The sequence below is a fragment of the Typha angustifolia genome, chromosome 15 (assembly GCF_048772165.1).
Source record: "Typha angustifolia cultivar Huaian chromosome 15, ASM4877216v1, whole genome shotgun sequence".
Classification (NCBI taxonomy): Eukaryota; Viridiplantae; Streptophyta; class Magnoliopsida; order Poales; family Typhaceae; genus Typha; species Typha angustifolia.
In genome coordinates, this window is record NC_133253.1 from 21,396,008 (window position 1) to 21,413,611 (window position 17,604).

Genomic DNA, 17,604 nt, shown 5'->3' on the forward strand with positions numbered 1-17,604 from the left:
TGCAACCAAACACCAAATTAAAATTGAATTAAAAATCTTTTATTCCAGAATAATCCCATCTTATTCTAATTCTAATTTTTTCTTATTCTGCAACAGGATGGAGTAGGGTTTTCTTATTTGATTCATCTTCAAGTTGATGGGCTTCAATGCTTCTATGGGGCTAAAAGTGCATAGATAAGGAAAACCAAGCCCAATCAATATGTTGATCAATTCATTTTGGGCCTGAGACCCAACTAATTTAGCCCATTACTTACGATTTATCAGACTTCATTGCCACGTTTTGAGGAGCATCCACATAATTTCTATACGACATTTCGAGTTACTACAAAGTATGTAACCTAAGATTTAATTTGAAACAATGTTCATTCCAGGAGGTGCATAAACTTTCGATATATATATATGCATAGATCTACGAATTGAATTGGTTTTCGTGCACAAACTTTCGATATACACCTTTTCTCTCTTCTATCCTTCGTTTGTTTTGAAGCCTTTAGCTTTTAGCCTTGTGATCTCTTATTATGGCTTGAGATAACTAGTTCCATGTGGTAAAGAGGAAATACTGCAGTCTTGAATATTAGTTCTTGATATATAATGATATATACTTTCTCTTCTACTCCTCGTCTTCCTCACAAAACGCTACCAGAATTTGAGACCCCATTACATACCAAGGCGGGATTTAGTGGGAGATAGGATTTATTAGTTTACATAGCTATTCTCTGGAAGCTCTTTCTTTCACTCTCTTCTCCATAAAGGACCATCTTATATATATATATATAATTTTATTGCACGAATAGTTTCTATCTATATGCGCCATATTGGAGCTAACTAAGAGTTAAAATTGAATAACAATTAAAATAAAATAAAATAAAAACTCTAAGTTAAGGATATTTTTGTCCTTGGTATTAAAGTACTGAGATTGAACTTAAAAAAAGAAAATTAAAGAGTATCTATGCCTATAATATATAATATAAGGTTTATATATATATAGCATGTGGTACATATTGAGCTTTAGTATGTGACTAATTAAAGGTGTCCCCTAAAGAGATAGCGCAAGTACCCTTTTAACCACCTTCTTTTGCTAGGATCCACAAATATCCAAAAGAAACTGATGGTATCCCCACCAAGTGCGAGATCGGATATTATAGCTTAAATACTCCCTCAAAAAGATCAAATACTTTCCCCTTTACTATACTATTAGTATATATATATCCACCGGATCCAAGATAAAGAGTACTAAATTAATTCCACATAATTAATAATTAATTATACACCAACATCAACAACATCAACATCAACATACACACTTAAAAACCATGCATGAACAACACTTTTGCCACATCGACGATATGTCCGTCCGTCCGTACGCACGTAAACTTTATTTTGAAATCTTAGAAACCTTGCACGGACTTGGCCATGGCATAAGCGGCGGCGGATGCGATGGCGCCGATCAACGCGGTCTGGAGCGCGCTAACAACCGGCCGGTTTCCGGTGAAGTGGCCCTTCACGTAGCCGAAGAAGAGAAGAGCCGCGATTGTAACTCCAATGGACGTGAACATAGCCTTCTGAGCTTTTCGAACAAATACGTATGGCAATAGAGGCACCAATCCACCCACTACGTACGCTATGGCTATTGTTAAAGCACTCTCTAATGCCCTCCTCGGCTCTGGCTTCTCTAATCCTAGCTCAAATCTACGTAGATTAAAGTAACTAATTAGTAGACATTTTTTTTAAACCTTTTTTAAAAAAAAAACACGAGAAACTTACTTCATCATGAACTCGAGCCAAGCTTGTGGGTTTCTTCTGAGAGAGTTGACTACTGGGGCGTACTCGTGTGGCTCAAGCCCGTACTGGGATAATATCTCCGCGATCTCCGCCGCCTCTGATCAGAAGAAATCCTAGCCGTTAGATCGTAATCATGATTAGACTTACTAAACTAGAGTAATTACCCGTATCAGGGACGTTAATGATCTCCTCCTGCTCCCGCTTCAACTCCCGCATGTAGTGGTCTGCCTCGCTCTTGGCCGCCAGATACCTACGAGGTCGATAAGTTTCACGGATAGATAAGTATAACATGGAACCGAAACTACCCGGCGGTAGTTATTTATTAGAGTGAGTAGTTACTGAGAAGCGGATATTATACCCTCCGAGGCCCATGGAGATGGCGCCGGCGGCGACCTCGGCGAGCCCGGCGGTAAGGATGAGCGACGACGGTGCCTTGGCACCGGAGAGACCGGCGGCCAGGGCGAAGGGGACAGTGAGACCGTCAGAGACCCCCATGATGACGTCCCTCACCACCTCCCCCGCCATGAAGTGCTTCTCCTTGTGGTTCTCCAGTAGCAGTTGCTGCTTCTCTCCCGACTGCGAGGTCATCGTCGCCGACTTCGCGCTTTCCAACACCATCTCGTCCTTCTCTCTTCTTCTACTAAGTTAAACCGTCGCCGATTTCAGTTTCTCGAGATTAGGGGCGAGGCGGTTAAATTTATAGAGTCGAGTGCTCATAAATTGGACTCGGTGAGAGGACATATTACGAGAATGCCACAATCTTTCAAATAAAAGAGAAACCGCTAGATCGTGGTTAATTTCGGAGTTAGGCTTAATTAAGTTTATATAGGTAGGGCTGGTGCTGGTAGTGGAAGCCACGTGGCGAGAGTTTGCATGAAGAGCATCGTTAGGTCGCGTGGCGTCCACGAGCCCCGAGACAAAACGATAGGAGGCGTCGCTGTTGCACCACTCTACTGCCACGGCCCATCCATCATGCCCAACCCTCATTATTAATTAATAGGAAAGAAAGTTAGCATCTCTACCTTTGAGCTTTTCCAACACAAGAGAACGATGGGGTGATGACAAAAGCTAGTAGGAAGTGGTTCGTCCTCTTTGTGTTGGATGAATCATGAAGACATATCATTAATATCTTGTCTTTGGAAAGTTTTATATTACACTCTAATTATGGATATTAATATCACATTTATATCTATTTTTTAAAGCTTATAATATTTGGACAGTTTGAGAGCCCGTTGATACTGTACGCTTTGGGATTTGCAGCTTTTGACCACTGGCTTATACAAAGCTTATTCTAAGTCTTAATTAATATATCTCTTCTTTTTAATATATAAATATATGGTCCTAAGTAAAGGGTGCTCTAATTATGTCGCATTATTAATTATTAGGTATCTACTATAATAATTAATGCAATCTGAATCTTATTAAATATTCCTCTGTTACTGGCTCTTGGAACTTGGAAGAGACGAGGAGTCTCCGTGTAGTGGTTGTGCTGTCACAGGAGAAAGCATGGATCCCACGTCAAAAGAGAGACAAAAAAAATGAGAGATCGATCGCTTTATATGATGGATTAGAAATAAATAAAAGTTTAAATTTGAAATGTGTTGGTTCATATATTTATTTATTTATTTATTTATTGCATGGAGATCTAAGTATTTATTGTAAGGTTGTTGTCAAGCACGTGTCTTCCACACACCACAACAGTATTAGATGTAGCCACTTTAGTTTGGTTGACCACCAGTATGAACCAATGTAAGGGTCATAGATGCTGCTGTCTTCAGATTGGGTGCTCATAACTTTTGACTCTTTGGCAGTAGTTTATCAGATTCATAGCATTCAGGGAATCAAAGTTAAGCTATTAGAGAATGATGGTTAAGGAGCAAATTTATTGTCATATCATTACATACAAAGCTAAGGTTGATTTGCATGTAAAAAAGAATAGAAGAAAGTAGTACTGAAAACAGGTAGATAATTAATATATGTTAATATATTATACCAAAAGGAGTTGCAAAGGCATTTAAGCTACACTACTATGACAAACAGTGATATCAATATTAATTAATTACTATGCAAATAAGTTTATCCTAAAACTTATCCCTAAGCTTCTTCTCTACTAGCTTGCTTACTTGCTTAGTTAAGCTTCTTACCTATATTTTCCTCTGCCTTGTCTTAGTAAACAAAGATGTCATCTTCTATTGGCATTTTACCGCCGTCTCTTCCTACAACGTTTAAAGAAATTAAGACTCTTAAATCATCAACACCATACCAATAAAGATCTCTTAACATCTATAGACAGAGACACAGGAACTAGAAGCTATTGTTTATTTCACCAACAAGAACTAGAAGCAATTGTTAACTGATGCAAGCTTGACAAATGAAAGAAGCACTTAAAGTGAGAATACAAGATTAAGAATCAAAACTAGAAAAAATTTCTCTTTGGGAGGGAGAATTCATCTTATTACAAAATGCATCATCTCGGTTGGTCGATTAATGTTCCGGAACTATTTGATCTAATTCTTGTAAGTCTCAAGAGTAGATAAGGGAGGAGCGTGGCCGCCACAAGCATATGGGTAGCTCCAATAATGCCGTACTGCCTTTTTCGTTCAATGATGGTGATATCCACTGCCTTATTTCTCAAGAAAGAGAGGCAGGAACGAAAACAAGGGACAAAAAAGAATGAGTAAGAGATGACACGTACAATATATTATCACACTTTAATTACAAACGTAAAGATGAGTCACGATGGCTTACACTGCAATCATTCTTAAATAATTTAGTATTACCAGAGAAAGGAAACCCCATCTGTTTGTCAAGTAAACCTAACTCTATCTCTCCGCTAAAGATCAACAAAACAAGTGCAGCTTCAAATACCATGAATTTAGTGGCAAGATAAGTATCCTCCTTCAGAATCAATTTTTGGGCCAGCGCATGGTCTACAAATCACTGTGTGGTCCTTGGACATCTTTTTAGTGCTAGATTCGTATGGATTCTCTTTGCGTGTGTCCTCCACAAGCCAAATCAAATTTAAAATTTTTTAACACCCAAAATGCATTTGATGAGGTCTAGAAACAGCGACAAACAATTATTGGTGATGAAACTAGGGATTCAAGACTCTGATTAGGTTGTCATCTTGTGTTTGTGATATTGCTAGTATGGGACTGTGGATTCGTTGCAACTTCTCACTGGGCCCTTTACATTAAGATTTCTGCCATTCAGAAATGCATTTAACTGTTGGAAGGAGTAGGTAAGGAATAAATACAGCTTTTAAGGCTTCCTCAAGAGCTCAGCAAATAAATAAGCATATGTTGTATCAACTCCATTAATCCATTTATAAATCAGGTCTACTTAGAAGGGCTTTTTATGAAAATGCTGCATAAAGGATTACACAAATGACTATTACTGAAACAAGCATGCTCCAAGACATTGGAAACATCTCCAACATTTTAATTGTCCTCCTACCAATTATATGAATAATTTTGAGGAAGGACATTAGAAAGTGTCAAACAAGTAAAGCTGCAGCATATGATCATGAAAACATGGATCATTGCAAGTCTGAAATCACACTTCATGTTGAAACAACAGAACTTACAAGCTTAATTGGGGACTCATCCCCATTTCTTCTCAAAAAAAAAAGAAAGAAGAAAAACTCGCATTACGTTTGTCCTCTTTTCTTTGCTGTGACATTTTAATAGTCTCATATCTCTCTTAAGTCCATGTTAGAAAAAAAAAATGAATTCAAGGCACATTTAAACAATGATTCAATAGAAGATTGAGTGTTTAACTTGAACACTATAATTCATGACAAAGATTGCAATAAAGCTAATGGTCCGCATTTCTTCCCCATACTACCAAAAAGGAAGAGAATAAATGACTGATGGCCAAGCAAAAGTATATATGTCATCGGGTAGCCAACTTGTTACTTGTCATCTAGCTGACTAGCTCCCATTACTGTTCACTACATAGATGAACAGTAGAATGCGGCTCTCAGAAAAGCAGGAATTGCAAATGCCAGCATAAATCTAAGGGTCAAATGAAATCAGCCTCACTGGATATCCAGCAGTAAGTATGTCTTAGTCATGCTTCATAGCCTTTGCTAGAGAAGCTCTGGCGACAATCACCATGACGTACGAGGCAATTGTAACAGTCACACCACCAAGAAGAACGAAACGGTCATAAGTTGCACTCTGCACTGTATAAACTCTAAGACCAATAGTATTCCAAAAGCTTTCAGTCCAAACAGGATCTACTGCCCCCATAGTATCAGAGGAATTGGCAGGCAAGACATGCCATGAATTGTCTACAAACTTCAGCCTTGTTGAATAAGCTGGAATGTACCTGAATTGGAAAGATTATCATAAGAAGCATTAGAGATAAAATAAAAAAAGAAGCTTGAAACAGATTAAAAAATAGGAATGTAATTGACAGCCATCCATCGCCATAGACACTGAGAATGTAACTAATTAGACAAGGGCAATATGTGTTCCCCTGAAATAAGCAAGAATCAACACACTTTGGATGTACTGTTTCTTCTCTGTGAGATCTACAGAAGAAAGGCATTTATTATGCATGAAAAGCAATGTTCAGTGTACTCAACAGCATTTTTCAATCTAGAATCTGTACATAGTCAGATGTTGGTGGAGTTGCTCCCCAGGGCGGAAAGCCCTCATAATACAAATGTGCATGGTATACCAATAATGGATTAAACATGGAGGGAAAGGAATGGGGCTAAGATCCCTTTCATCTCAAAGGAAAAACAGGAAGCAACTAGGGAAATATCCACTAGCAAAGGAAAAAAATGCAGAGGCATCATGCATCATAAGTAAGAGAGATTTGTTAACCATTGCATACTGGTATGCTAACCAAGGGGAAAAGGAAATACCTTGTTGTAGATTTAACGCATCTACCTTTGCCCTCAATTTCTGCCCCAATGCATATTTCCCCGACGTTACTGCACTCTCCCACACATGGAGTTATATTGCCCTTCTTGATAGCAGTTTTATCAGCCAAAAAGTTCCACACAAACCGAGACGTATCATCAGCATATTGAGGGGATTGAGTCTCAGAAGGTGAATCAAGAAAAACACCGACATAGTGACTTGGGCAATTGTTGCTTGGAGAAATGAATTTTCTTACAATGCCACAAGACAGGCCCGGTTCACAAGTCAAAAGGCATCCTACTAATTCTTCAACCAAGGAGACGTTTACTTTTATAGCATTCAGTGTCATAAGATCCAAGGGCAAGTCATCAGTTGCAAGAATGTACAATGCCCGGGCAACCAAAGCAGCAGCAGCTGCTATTGATGAAGAGTTGATATTTGCTGCGTTTCAAGTAAGGAGTAGGATGGACAACCAAATCTCAAGGAAATAAAGTCTATATTCATGTATCATAAATGCTCAACTTACATGGATTATCCAGATGGCTGTGGTAAAAATTATTGCTGAAGGAAGAATCAAAGTCCTCCAATACAATTCCAGAAGTTGATGGGTTCTGCACAGATGACCAGATATATCAACAAATGGCAAGTATATGTACATATGAAAACATAGAGAGAGAAAGAGAGAGAGAGAGAGAGAGAGAGAGAGAGCACTAAGAAGAGAAAATAAGGACTTTCCAAAGTCATGGCTACCAAGAAATACAGTTATGGACATTTGGATTTTTAGCATAAAATTGACTGTCTGAACTGGTGAAGTTTTCTCATTACTGTCATAAAGTGCATAAGCCTGAATGCTGTTGATGCAATCTTCTTACTAAACCAGCTGAATGCTATTAATGAAATCTTCTTACTAAAGCAGCCGAATTAAACATACCAGGCCTTTAAACAAAGCTGAACTCTTGTGCTCAAGTGACTCAAGAACTTTAGAAGGCTATGCAGATTACATTTGGACATGATTCTAAAATTTGTAATATTTAAAAAAAAAAAAAAGAGAGAAGGAGAGGGCATGTGCCTCACCCTTCTCCTCCTTTCTTTCTCTTCTCTTCTTTCCTTCTCCAACTCAAATTAGGGGCGATTGCTAGATTTTCTACGATGCCCTAGCTATAAAACCTAGCAAACTCGTCTATGAGAAGCATCAGGATTTTTCTTCTCCTTCTCTTCATTCTTTCCCTTAACTTTCCTTTTCTTCCTCCACCACCGAAGTCGCCGTTGTTGTGGTTGGGTCGTTGAGTGCCTTGGAGTAAATTACTATCACCAAACAAGCTGCTTATGAGTCCTCTCCCACCAATTTTAATTTGAGTTTAATAAGGTAGATTGAAAATACCTAAATTTTGGTGTTTGCGGTTTCAACTAAGCTCATTGACTGGCGGTTTTGGGTCACTGTTGCCCTTTACCAGAAATTTTGAGTCATCAGCCTCGTGTCGTGAGTACTTCCTTTTAAGAGCCCTCGTGGCTCGAATCGCCAATCGCTATGAAGTCAATCCGACCTCCTCTCTTCTCGAGCACGTGGCTATGGTGGTGAGGAACCGTCGGGTGCTATCAGAGGACCACTAGTGACGGTGATCACCGATGGTCTCTCTCTCTCTCTCTCTCTCTCTCTGGTCCCTTCAAGGAAAAAGACAATCTGGCAACACGAGTCTAATTTTCTTCCCTTAAGTTGAGGGGATTCATGTCAAGTTCGGATTTCAAATCCAAAGGACATGACCCGACTCAATTAGTTTTATGGGATTCAGTCTTTAGCCCAATCCATTTAAGTTGAATTTCTAGGTGGCCAGCTATAGCCTAGCCCAACCCTTTGGGCTTGAATTAGCCCATTGTAAAATTTTAATTAGTTTTAAATTCAGAAACTTTAGTTATTGTTAAATTAAAATAAGAGTTTATTTATGGATGACAGTGAAGATTTGCACTCATCTCTAGATTATTGACCGCAAGTGGGGATTTACTCACATATTTATCCTCTCATGTTTCATATTATAGCTTTATTATGTTGTCTTCATACTTCATGTATCATTATTGTTTTCATGAAGTATTATACATGCCATACATTAATTCATAAAAATATTATTCTTCGTGCAATTAGCCAATATATTGGTCATGAGTAATTTGCTTAGCATGAGTTATAAATAGGTTGGATTCTGATAACAAACTCAAATTAGATATTCTTTATACATCTTTCTATAGTGACTCAACTCTACCTTGAAATTCAGAGGGACAAACCTATTCCTGATCCTATGATCAGTTTAGGTCACTCTAGCGGGATTAGGAAACAGCCCAGGCTAAACTAGAAATCTCTCTGAGATGATCCTAATATCTCTCTATGGTTAGTGGAAAAGACACATTGCGCTTATCATATTATGGTACCTCCCTATAATCCTAACCAAATCAACTATGAGAGAAGACTCGAGAGTCATCTCGAGGTGATTTTTAGTTAATATGAATCTAAGCGCAATCCCAAACTGAGACGGGTGGCAATATTGAGATTGATAAAACTTGCAAAATAAAATTGAGCATATTATTAGCTTATTAATCGTACTATCATTACATGTGCTTATTATCCATATTACGAACATGCAGGCTATTATTATTAATTATGAACCTTTGGTTAAGATTTCCTATTAGATAAAATAGAATTTATTCTAGCTTTTGCGTGGATTCAATCACTAAGCCAAAGTTGCTAACTCATTGAACTCTTTTATCATTTCAAATGCTGGTCACCGCAGCGAATGAACGTGGGAGCCGGGACTCTACCTCCACTTAGAATTTTGGCCTTTATACCTTCAGTTGTAATAGTGGTTTTTAGTTTTAAATTGAAAAGCTAAAAATTGCTTTAGTAATATTTAGAAGACCTTGATTGTATAATTTTAATATTTTATATCTTTGAAGGTTTTTGAATAGAAGTTATTAAATAAAATGAGTTTCATTATATTATGAAGTTCAATAACTGTTAAGACTTCATGTATCTCAAGTTTATACATGGCGGTCATGATTCCTATATTAAGTCCCGACAAAATTCTTAGAAAATGGGAAATACAAGATTTTAAAACTAGACATGCAATCACACGCAACCAGATTTTAGATAAAAATGACTAACCTCAGGACTCAAATTCATCATGGTCTAACTCGTAAAATGCCTAAACAACACCTAGAAGGCAGAATGCCTTTGAGCTACTCTTACAGTTTAAGATGTTTAGGTAGATAATCAAGTCATCCAAAATTAAATACTCAGTCAGATCTCGACTGCCATCATGAGAAAGCAATTGAAGCAGAGAGCAGAGAGCAGCAGGTATGTATTTTAGCAATACACTAAATATAGTTGGAATAACAATCTTAAAAACCATATTACAAATTTCAGTAAGAATCTAGTCAAGTAATTTAGTTATAAATACAAACAAAGTAGAACAACATGAATTGTATGTTATACAACAGCTCACAGATTCCTAAAGATCATGTTGTTTACTTCTTTCTACTAACCTTAGCCGGCTCTTATGAAGTAAATCTACAAAAATACTGTAGGGAATAAAATATACAATTAAGAAAAGCTTTCAATTAGACCAACCTTTCTAAGAAAGGTCATCAATGAAGATGGTGGAACACCAGGATTTGATGCATCTGCAGTTTTGATCTTAACATTATCTGAACCAAGTGAATCACTGGCACTTTGTAAGGCACTCAGCATTTCTTTTCTAAAGGATGAACCCTACAAAATATAGCAAAGGGTATTCTCAATGGAGAAAAGGTTTCAACCATTCAGCTATTTAGGTCATCCACTTACTGTAAACATGAAAATGAAGATGCATAAATTTGCACATCTATCAGATTACAAGATGCAACAAAAGCCTTAGTAACAATAAAAATGACCACTAACTTCTTTATAATACTCAAGGAATGTAGTTTTCATTACAGTGTAATTCATTCTAATTCAGTAATTTCATCTACTGGCTCCAACCAATGAGTCAAGTCAGCTTAAGCAAAACTAAAGATAAGAAGGATGATGGTACTTGGCATGTATTCTCCCCAAGCATCAGAAAAGCATGAAGTACATAATGTTTAGAAATTGAAATTATTTTAACCAGTAATGAAAATTCTACAGAAGACACACCAGATTAGTAGATCAGTTTGATATTAATTGACAACTACGCATTAACTATTTAGAAGCTTGCTCAATATCAGTGGCTGCTCCCTTTCATCTCCATCAAGGAAATCTGTAATTATCATTCCCTAAAATATGCTGCAAAATTAATCATCGAAGAGCAGTGATAGGGACACTGAAAAGGATTTTTCTCCTTGATTTTATATAGGGTGTCTATCATTCCCTTTCAATTATTTTTCTATTTTTGCTAAATCACTAGTCATCTCCATGAGGATCCTATTTATACTTGGTCATTTAGCTTTCCTCAATTATATTTTTATTTTATTTCCGTTTTATGACTCTGATGAGCCAAAGCTAGGAAAACTGATCTTTCAATATGACCTGAGCAAAGGACTAAGAAATACAACACAGCCTCCTCCAATACTCAGCATTCTTGGCAAATATTCTTGGCATTTGCCAACAATGCTCCAAGTCGTGGAATCACCAAAGCTTGATTCATCATGAAGTCAAGCATTTCTCTCCACCCACCACACCCCAGAATTTTATCTTGTAAATTTCAATACTCAAATGAAATTTATGTCTAAGATAGGACAGCATGGGAAGGAAAATTCTTAGCTCTCTATGCATAGCTGCATAGGCCAGACTCACCCCTTCAGCATGTGCATAAAAGGTTGTACCCTCTTGACCTAAGCCCTTGCCAACAGAGCCTATCTCAAGTACCTGAAAAATAGCATAGGTTACATCTCCATGATAAACAAATAATATGGTTAAGAAAATGTCAAATGAAACCATATTAAAAACTTTCACACTAAAAATGAGAGTAAATTTACTAAATAAATCTCTAGCTTAACAAAAAGTCTCACGATAAAAGACTGAGGGATGGGCCAACTCTGTCGCTAAAGGTCATGAAGAGATTCGAGAGAATAGTCTGACAAGACTACCCTGTCATCGATGAAACCAGTTATACATAAAATGCCAAAGTTGGTTTCTTGCCAGACTAGTACTCTTTCTCTATATTTGAAGACCAAAGTAAGAGTCCAGTAATAAAAAATTTCCACAGATAAAGATTAAAATATGGGAAAAAGGCACAGAGCCAGTAGATGATACAAATTTAACTAAAATAAGAAAGCCAGAGCCAATGACAAGAGTTCATTAGAATGGAAAACCAAATTAATATCAATTTATGGATGTATCCTATTAGAGGTTTAAAAAAAGGAGTCAAGTAGTCAACAGCAAAACTCTTAATTATTACCCAGGAAATATTTCTAACATGAATCATCATGCTGGATTTCCTACAAAATGGATAGGCTATCAATAGAATAGAGTTATACAACAGCTCTTTATAACCTATATATGAGTTTAGAAAATTGAAAAATGAACTTCTACCTATATATTCTGGATTTTAATAAGTAATAAGCAAGAAGAGTCAGTTGTCATAGGAAGAACACGAGGAACCCAAAGCTTCAAAGGTTTTTGCAACAGGTTCAGGGATTGGATCTGATTTCTGTAAGACTTGGTGTAAGGCTTCAATTAGATAATGTAAAACCATGATAAGAGTATAAGACGAACTCTCAAAAAAGTTTAAACTTGAGGCATCCTTGCCATGTATCTCCTACCTGTTCAATCATACTACTGTTAATGCCATTAACTGCATCTGCACCCATATCTAATTCCTGCAGAAATTTTCGGCTACCAAGGTAACCCCATGCCTCTCCGGTAAAAATCACAAATACAAGCTGCATATAAGCATGAATCTTATATTAGAATACAGAAATATGACACAAATTAAACAAAGGGAAAATAATTACATATCACATTCACATATTTTTGTCCTAATAATAATAATTATATATATATATAGACACACACACACATAATTACCCATGTGTCGAGTTAAAACTTAAAACAATGCACTAACACATACATAGGTCAATGACTACTAAAAGCTAAAAGTAAAAAATCAAGGCAAAAGAAGAAAAAGGATCTTAGGATTGCATAGCAGGTTGCAAAGATAGATATGGGACGCAAAAGCAATAGTTTGTAGCACAATCTGATTATAGTTTGGTGTTAAAAGGTGAGCTACCTGTTTCCTGAGCTTGTTTAAACCATCAATACTAGAAAGGGCATCAACTGCAGTCAGCAGAGCAACCAACCCCTGTGATTGGTCAAACAAATAATCCCTCCATTCTTGAAAACATTTGTTGAAAGTAACATACAGATTTCCAATACAAGTAACTTACAGATATGGGAGAATCGGCACCTAGACTTAGGTCACGGAAAAATGATGCGGAATCCTGAGATGCCACCGTCATTAAGATAGGTTTGGGAGGTTTTGTTGATGAAATGTTGATAGGTGGCAGCGAAGACCATACACTGCCCTTAAGATGTCAGAATAATATAAAAGAAGATTAAATATTCAAAGCAATATATATATATAAGATGACTATTGAGAGTACTATACGAAAAGATAACAGTATGTGATATAGATTCCAAAAGAAAATTGTATCTGAAGAAGGTGAGCATTGTTGGCGTGCATGGCAGTTAATTTCTAGTCAGTTTGAAACGTATTTCCTACAGTGTTAAGTTAAAAATAAGCAGATCTGGGCAAGATCAGAAACTCCTGAGATGTAAGTGCTTTTCTTTTGAAAAATGAGTTCCAACAAATTGTAAAGGAGCTTGTTAAACTGTTAAGATGTCAGTATTTACAAGCTTAATGTTAAGCTCTGAATTATTCTTCTTCACTATTCTGTAGAAAAATAATGCACTAACAGAGAAGCTACATAATTCTTGATTGACAAGACAGAAGAAAGAAGGCTGCAAAAAGATGGATGAACTAATAAGTCTTATCACCAGATTTAATTGAGATCATATTAACCAGAAAGACTGAAAAGGAGTGCCTGTTTAGAGAGAATAAGTATGCAAAGGAAGCCGACCTCTAAATACTAGTGGGTTTATTTTTCCTCTTTCCTGTACTAATAGTAGTATCCTTCAACCAATAAGAGAAACTCAAGAATAAAAGTTCAGATGCTCATGATGAAGATTATCAGTCCCAACTAAAGCCAGTACTCTCTATTGAAGAGAAGAGCTCAATTTCAGATTGTAATGTAAGAATGGAGCACAGGCATCAGGTGCATTATGACAAAATTATTGTAAAATAGTTCTTGCTGATAAGAGAAAAAAATCACCTGAATCCGCCTAAGGGCAAACATGACTGTTCTCTCAGACAAGATTCTGAATCACTAGTGCCAACTTTTGTAGTCTGAAGTCGAATGTAGAAGACAACATTTCAGTCAATATTACTACTTCATAGCCATAAAGTTACTACACTACTCGAATAGAAATACTTAAAGAGAACTCTCAAACCTGCATGACCAGGTCAAATTCAGCAACATTTGCTGGATATGCATCACTGTTCTTGGCATTGTTTTTGGCAATCTGGAAGGACACTAACACAAAAATAAGAGTTGCAACACATGCATGAGGAACATATGAAACTTAATATTCAATTTATAAATAAACAAAGTACAGCATTGACATGTAACACCATCACTTGTCCAACCAGCAAACAAGTAGCACGAACCAATTATCTAGATATCACACTAAAAAGAAACAATCATTCTGAACAAAGCTGACATAGCATTAGAGCAATCTAGAGAATCATGACAGAAGAAAGAAATACCTCTCGCAAAATTGATGTGCTCTCCATGGAGAGTAAAAAGACAGGAAAGTTGTAACGCTTCCACATTATACCAGAACCCTACACAATGATATGGGCACAATTAATGCTTTTATCTAAGAAACCATGACAAGTTCTATGATACAGAAAGTAATCACAATCAAAAGAACTTAACAATATGGTGATCAAATGAAAGATCAATCTCTAGTAACTTACAGCAGGATTCCATTCATAGCTAAGGTTCCGGTATGGTGCAAAATTTGCTTGTGGAAATTTTTCAACTGGCGAGAATCCTACATTATCAGAAAATTTTGCATGGCGATTTACTTAAAATGGCATACAATGATAAGGTCATCAATGACAGCTTCAAAACATCCAAAACAAGGTTGATGAAGATATCTAACTGACCCAATGATCTGTTTTTCTGATTGCTTGACTCAACCAAAACACCAGCTATTCTTTTGGAAAAATCTGGATCACTGGAAACCCTGAACAAAAATTTGGTGTTATTATGATATTATCTTTCCTGAGCATGTAGTACACGTTCTTTATGTATAATCGTCCTATCAAAGTGATGTATGCATGCATCCACAGTATCACAAAATGGCAGGCAGACAAACAAGAATATCAGTTTTTCATTCATTGAGCAAAGAAAGGAACATACAAAAATGTTCTTAAAAGTGAATTACAAGCTAAAACTCCAAATTTCGGGCTTTTAACAAAAAGGATGGCACAATATCCACCACCAGGGCTATATAAAATCCATAATATCTGAAGGGATCATCTGCTCAAAAGTTTGATACTAGAAGGCATGCACTGATGCACTTAAAGACCTTATTCATTTGATAGTTGAGCTGGATCTGGTCTTGCACAAGAATTTCATGGATCCCTCCAGGTAGTGCATTTCTAGCTAATATAGGTAGCGTAAACAATTAGTTGTCTCGCTGACCATGTATCGGCACCAATACAGAGAGGTATCCACAACACCCACTTATCAAGGTATCAAACTCAAACCAAGTGCATGAAAGGATTAGAAGGCAGAATTTTGGATAAAAAGGGGGAGAATAAACTTCTCACATTTTCTAATTTTATATTCACAATAAAAGTCAGCTTGGATAGGTAGAATTGGTAATCATTGAGGAGTAGATTGTGCAGATCTATGCTTTAGACTTTAAAGAATTATGTACTAAAATTTTCTCAAAAGTTTTTAGATGCAATTGGAGAAATAGATCTTCCAGCTTTGATTCTACCTTAATCATTGAAAATATTTAACAGGACTAGAACTAATCGAAATCACCAATCATTGAAGGTAGATCATTTAAGATCATATAAGTGCATATAGATGTTGCTTAACTTAGATTATGATGAAATAAGAAGCTAATTTAGAGAAGACACATAAGGGCAACTAATGCAATTATTATTGACATCATAATCCATGCAAGACTGTAATAGATAATCAAATGACTACTACAGAGAGTAAGAAATTGTCATGCCTCCAGAAGAAATTCTGCATCTGTTCTAAGGGAAGCAAAACTGCAGATAAATGAATCAACTGCTCATCATTTTTGCTGTATTGTACAATTGGTGCAACAATTTTGTCCCGGCCAGGATCTGATAACATAAAATTTAGATTGGAAATTAAAAAATAGGTATGGTATCTCATTCTAGTCTATGATATGAAGAACCAGGTGTTCAAGCATATGAGGACAGTAGATATACCAAGAATTAGTGGGACTGATTTTATATGAATAATTATGTGATGCTACTTTATCAGTTTAACTGTAACATCTGTGGCAGGTAATCTTAAAAGGTAAGGAGATGGAAATGGAAGCAATTTGCATACTTACTAGAACACCCAATTTCACCGAAAAGATTTAAAAGCCTCACACAAGGAAAACTTTCAACGTTCAAGTACATTGTCTTCTCAAGATCCGGAACTGACTCCAAAGTGCCAACAGCTCCTGATATAGTAATTAAAAGAATCATTTCTCTTCAGACAGGGATGAAAAATATAAAAAGCTACATGAACAAAGCATCTGACAGAACAGAACAAAGAACCCACAATTGTAGATTTTATTTTCACAACCAAAAGTCAAAACAAGACAGAATCTTTTCCCTTCTACTCCTTCCCTACTATCATAATAATCATCACTGATTTCCACAATTACTCTTGTATTGTGCCGAGCAATATTTAAATCTTATCGTCACTATAGAAAAGTATAAGATCATAGCCAGTTAGATAATGAATTACTCCTTAGGTAATTATCTTATTTAATGCAGTTAGTAATAGGAAGTACCTTAATATTTAATATAAGTAGCTATTTTGCTAATATTAACTACTTACAGACCTACACTTGCCAAAAACTTTCCAAACAAAACAAAACTTGCTATGACTCTTAAAAAGCCCACGTGTAATAAGAAAGACTCTTGAAACGACACTGACATTAAACCCATATTAACCCTCATGCTAACGAAGTTGGCAGAATCAAACAGCAAGAACAAAAAGATCCAACGCTAACCTATAAAGAAGTGTTTATAAACCCAAGAAAGGCGGGAAAATCCTGTCATAGAAATACAATAGACTCAAAAGAAAGTTCAGGTAATGCACACTGATGCTAAAATTGACGGCTCTAATCACATCCAGTAATGCTCATCCGATCAGAAAATGCAAGTGCTAGTAACGCGACCAAACCGATAAGTTCTAGCAAGAGCCAACTTGCATCAAAGTATGATTTTGTTCATCAAGAACTGAAAAGATCGACGGAATTCCACAAACCCTCCATACTTCCCGAAATTTGTAAACAGTTCACCTCTCATGGTGGAAGACGTTCAGTAAGGATCGGTTCTCAAGATCGGCGAGACATCCAAGAAGGGATCCTTACAGAGGATCGAAGGAAGGAGTAGAGAAAACTTACCCGGGATTAGGACGTGAAGAAAAGCAAGAAAAAGGGGAACGGCGGCGAAGAGAACTCTGGGAGCCATGGCTAAGCGAAGACGGAGGAGGAAGAGAATATGCGCCCTAACCAAAGGGGAGCGGTCAAGGCACGTCGTCGAGAACGCTTTCGTCTTCCCTTCAATTAGCCTCTGTTTTTCTCGACTTGAGGTTGGAAAAAACAAAATTATGA

General features: G+C 36.7%; 2 protein-coding genes across 2 annotated transcripts; both read right to left on the minus strand.

The window, feature by feature from the left end:
- Positions 1 to 1,218: 1,218 nt before the first annotated feature.
- Positions 1,219 to 2,458, minus strand: LOC140779050 (vacuolar iron transporter 2). Its single transcript, XM_073123997.1, has 4 exons — positions 2,141 to 2,458; positions 1,947 to 2,032; positions 1,765 to 1,879; positions 1,219 to 1,689 (listed from the first exon to the last, which is right to left on the minus strand). The coding sequence occupies exons 1-4, from the start codon at positions 2,398 to 2,400 to the stop codon at positions 1,389 to 1,391; spliced, it is 762 nt and encodes a 253-aa protein (XP_072980098.1). The 5' UTR covers positions 2,401 to 2,458; the 3' UTR covers positions 1,219 to 1,388.
- Positions 2,459 to 5,520: 3,062 nt separating this feature from the next.
- On the minus strand, positions 5,521 to 17,562 carry LOC140777124 (nicastrin). The gene is made up of 16 exons (XM_073121032.1): positions 17,395 to 17,562; positions 16,327 to 16,440; positions 15,973 to 16,090; positions 14,888 to 14,967; positions 14,696 to 14,772; positions 14,483 to 14,560; positions 14,167 to 14,238; positions 13,989 to 14,062; positions 13,044 to 13,176; positions 12,887 to 12,958; positions 12,420 to 12,539; positions 11,452 to 11,523; positions 10,270 to 10,410; positions 7,183 to 7,267; positions 6,659 to 7,097; positions 5,521 to 6,114 (listed from the first exon to the last, which is right to left on the minus strand). Exons 1-16 carry the CDS (start codon positions 17,459 to 17,461, stop codon positions 5,850 to 5,852), a joined length of 2,007 nt encoding a protein of 668 aa, XP_072977133.1. The 5' UTR covers positions 17,462 to 17,562; the 3' UTR covers positions 5,521 to 5,849.
- Positions 17,563 to 17,604: the final 42 nt, after the last annotated feature.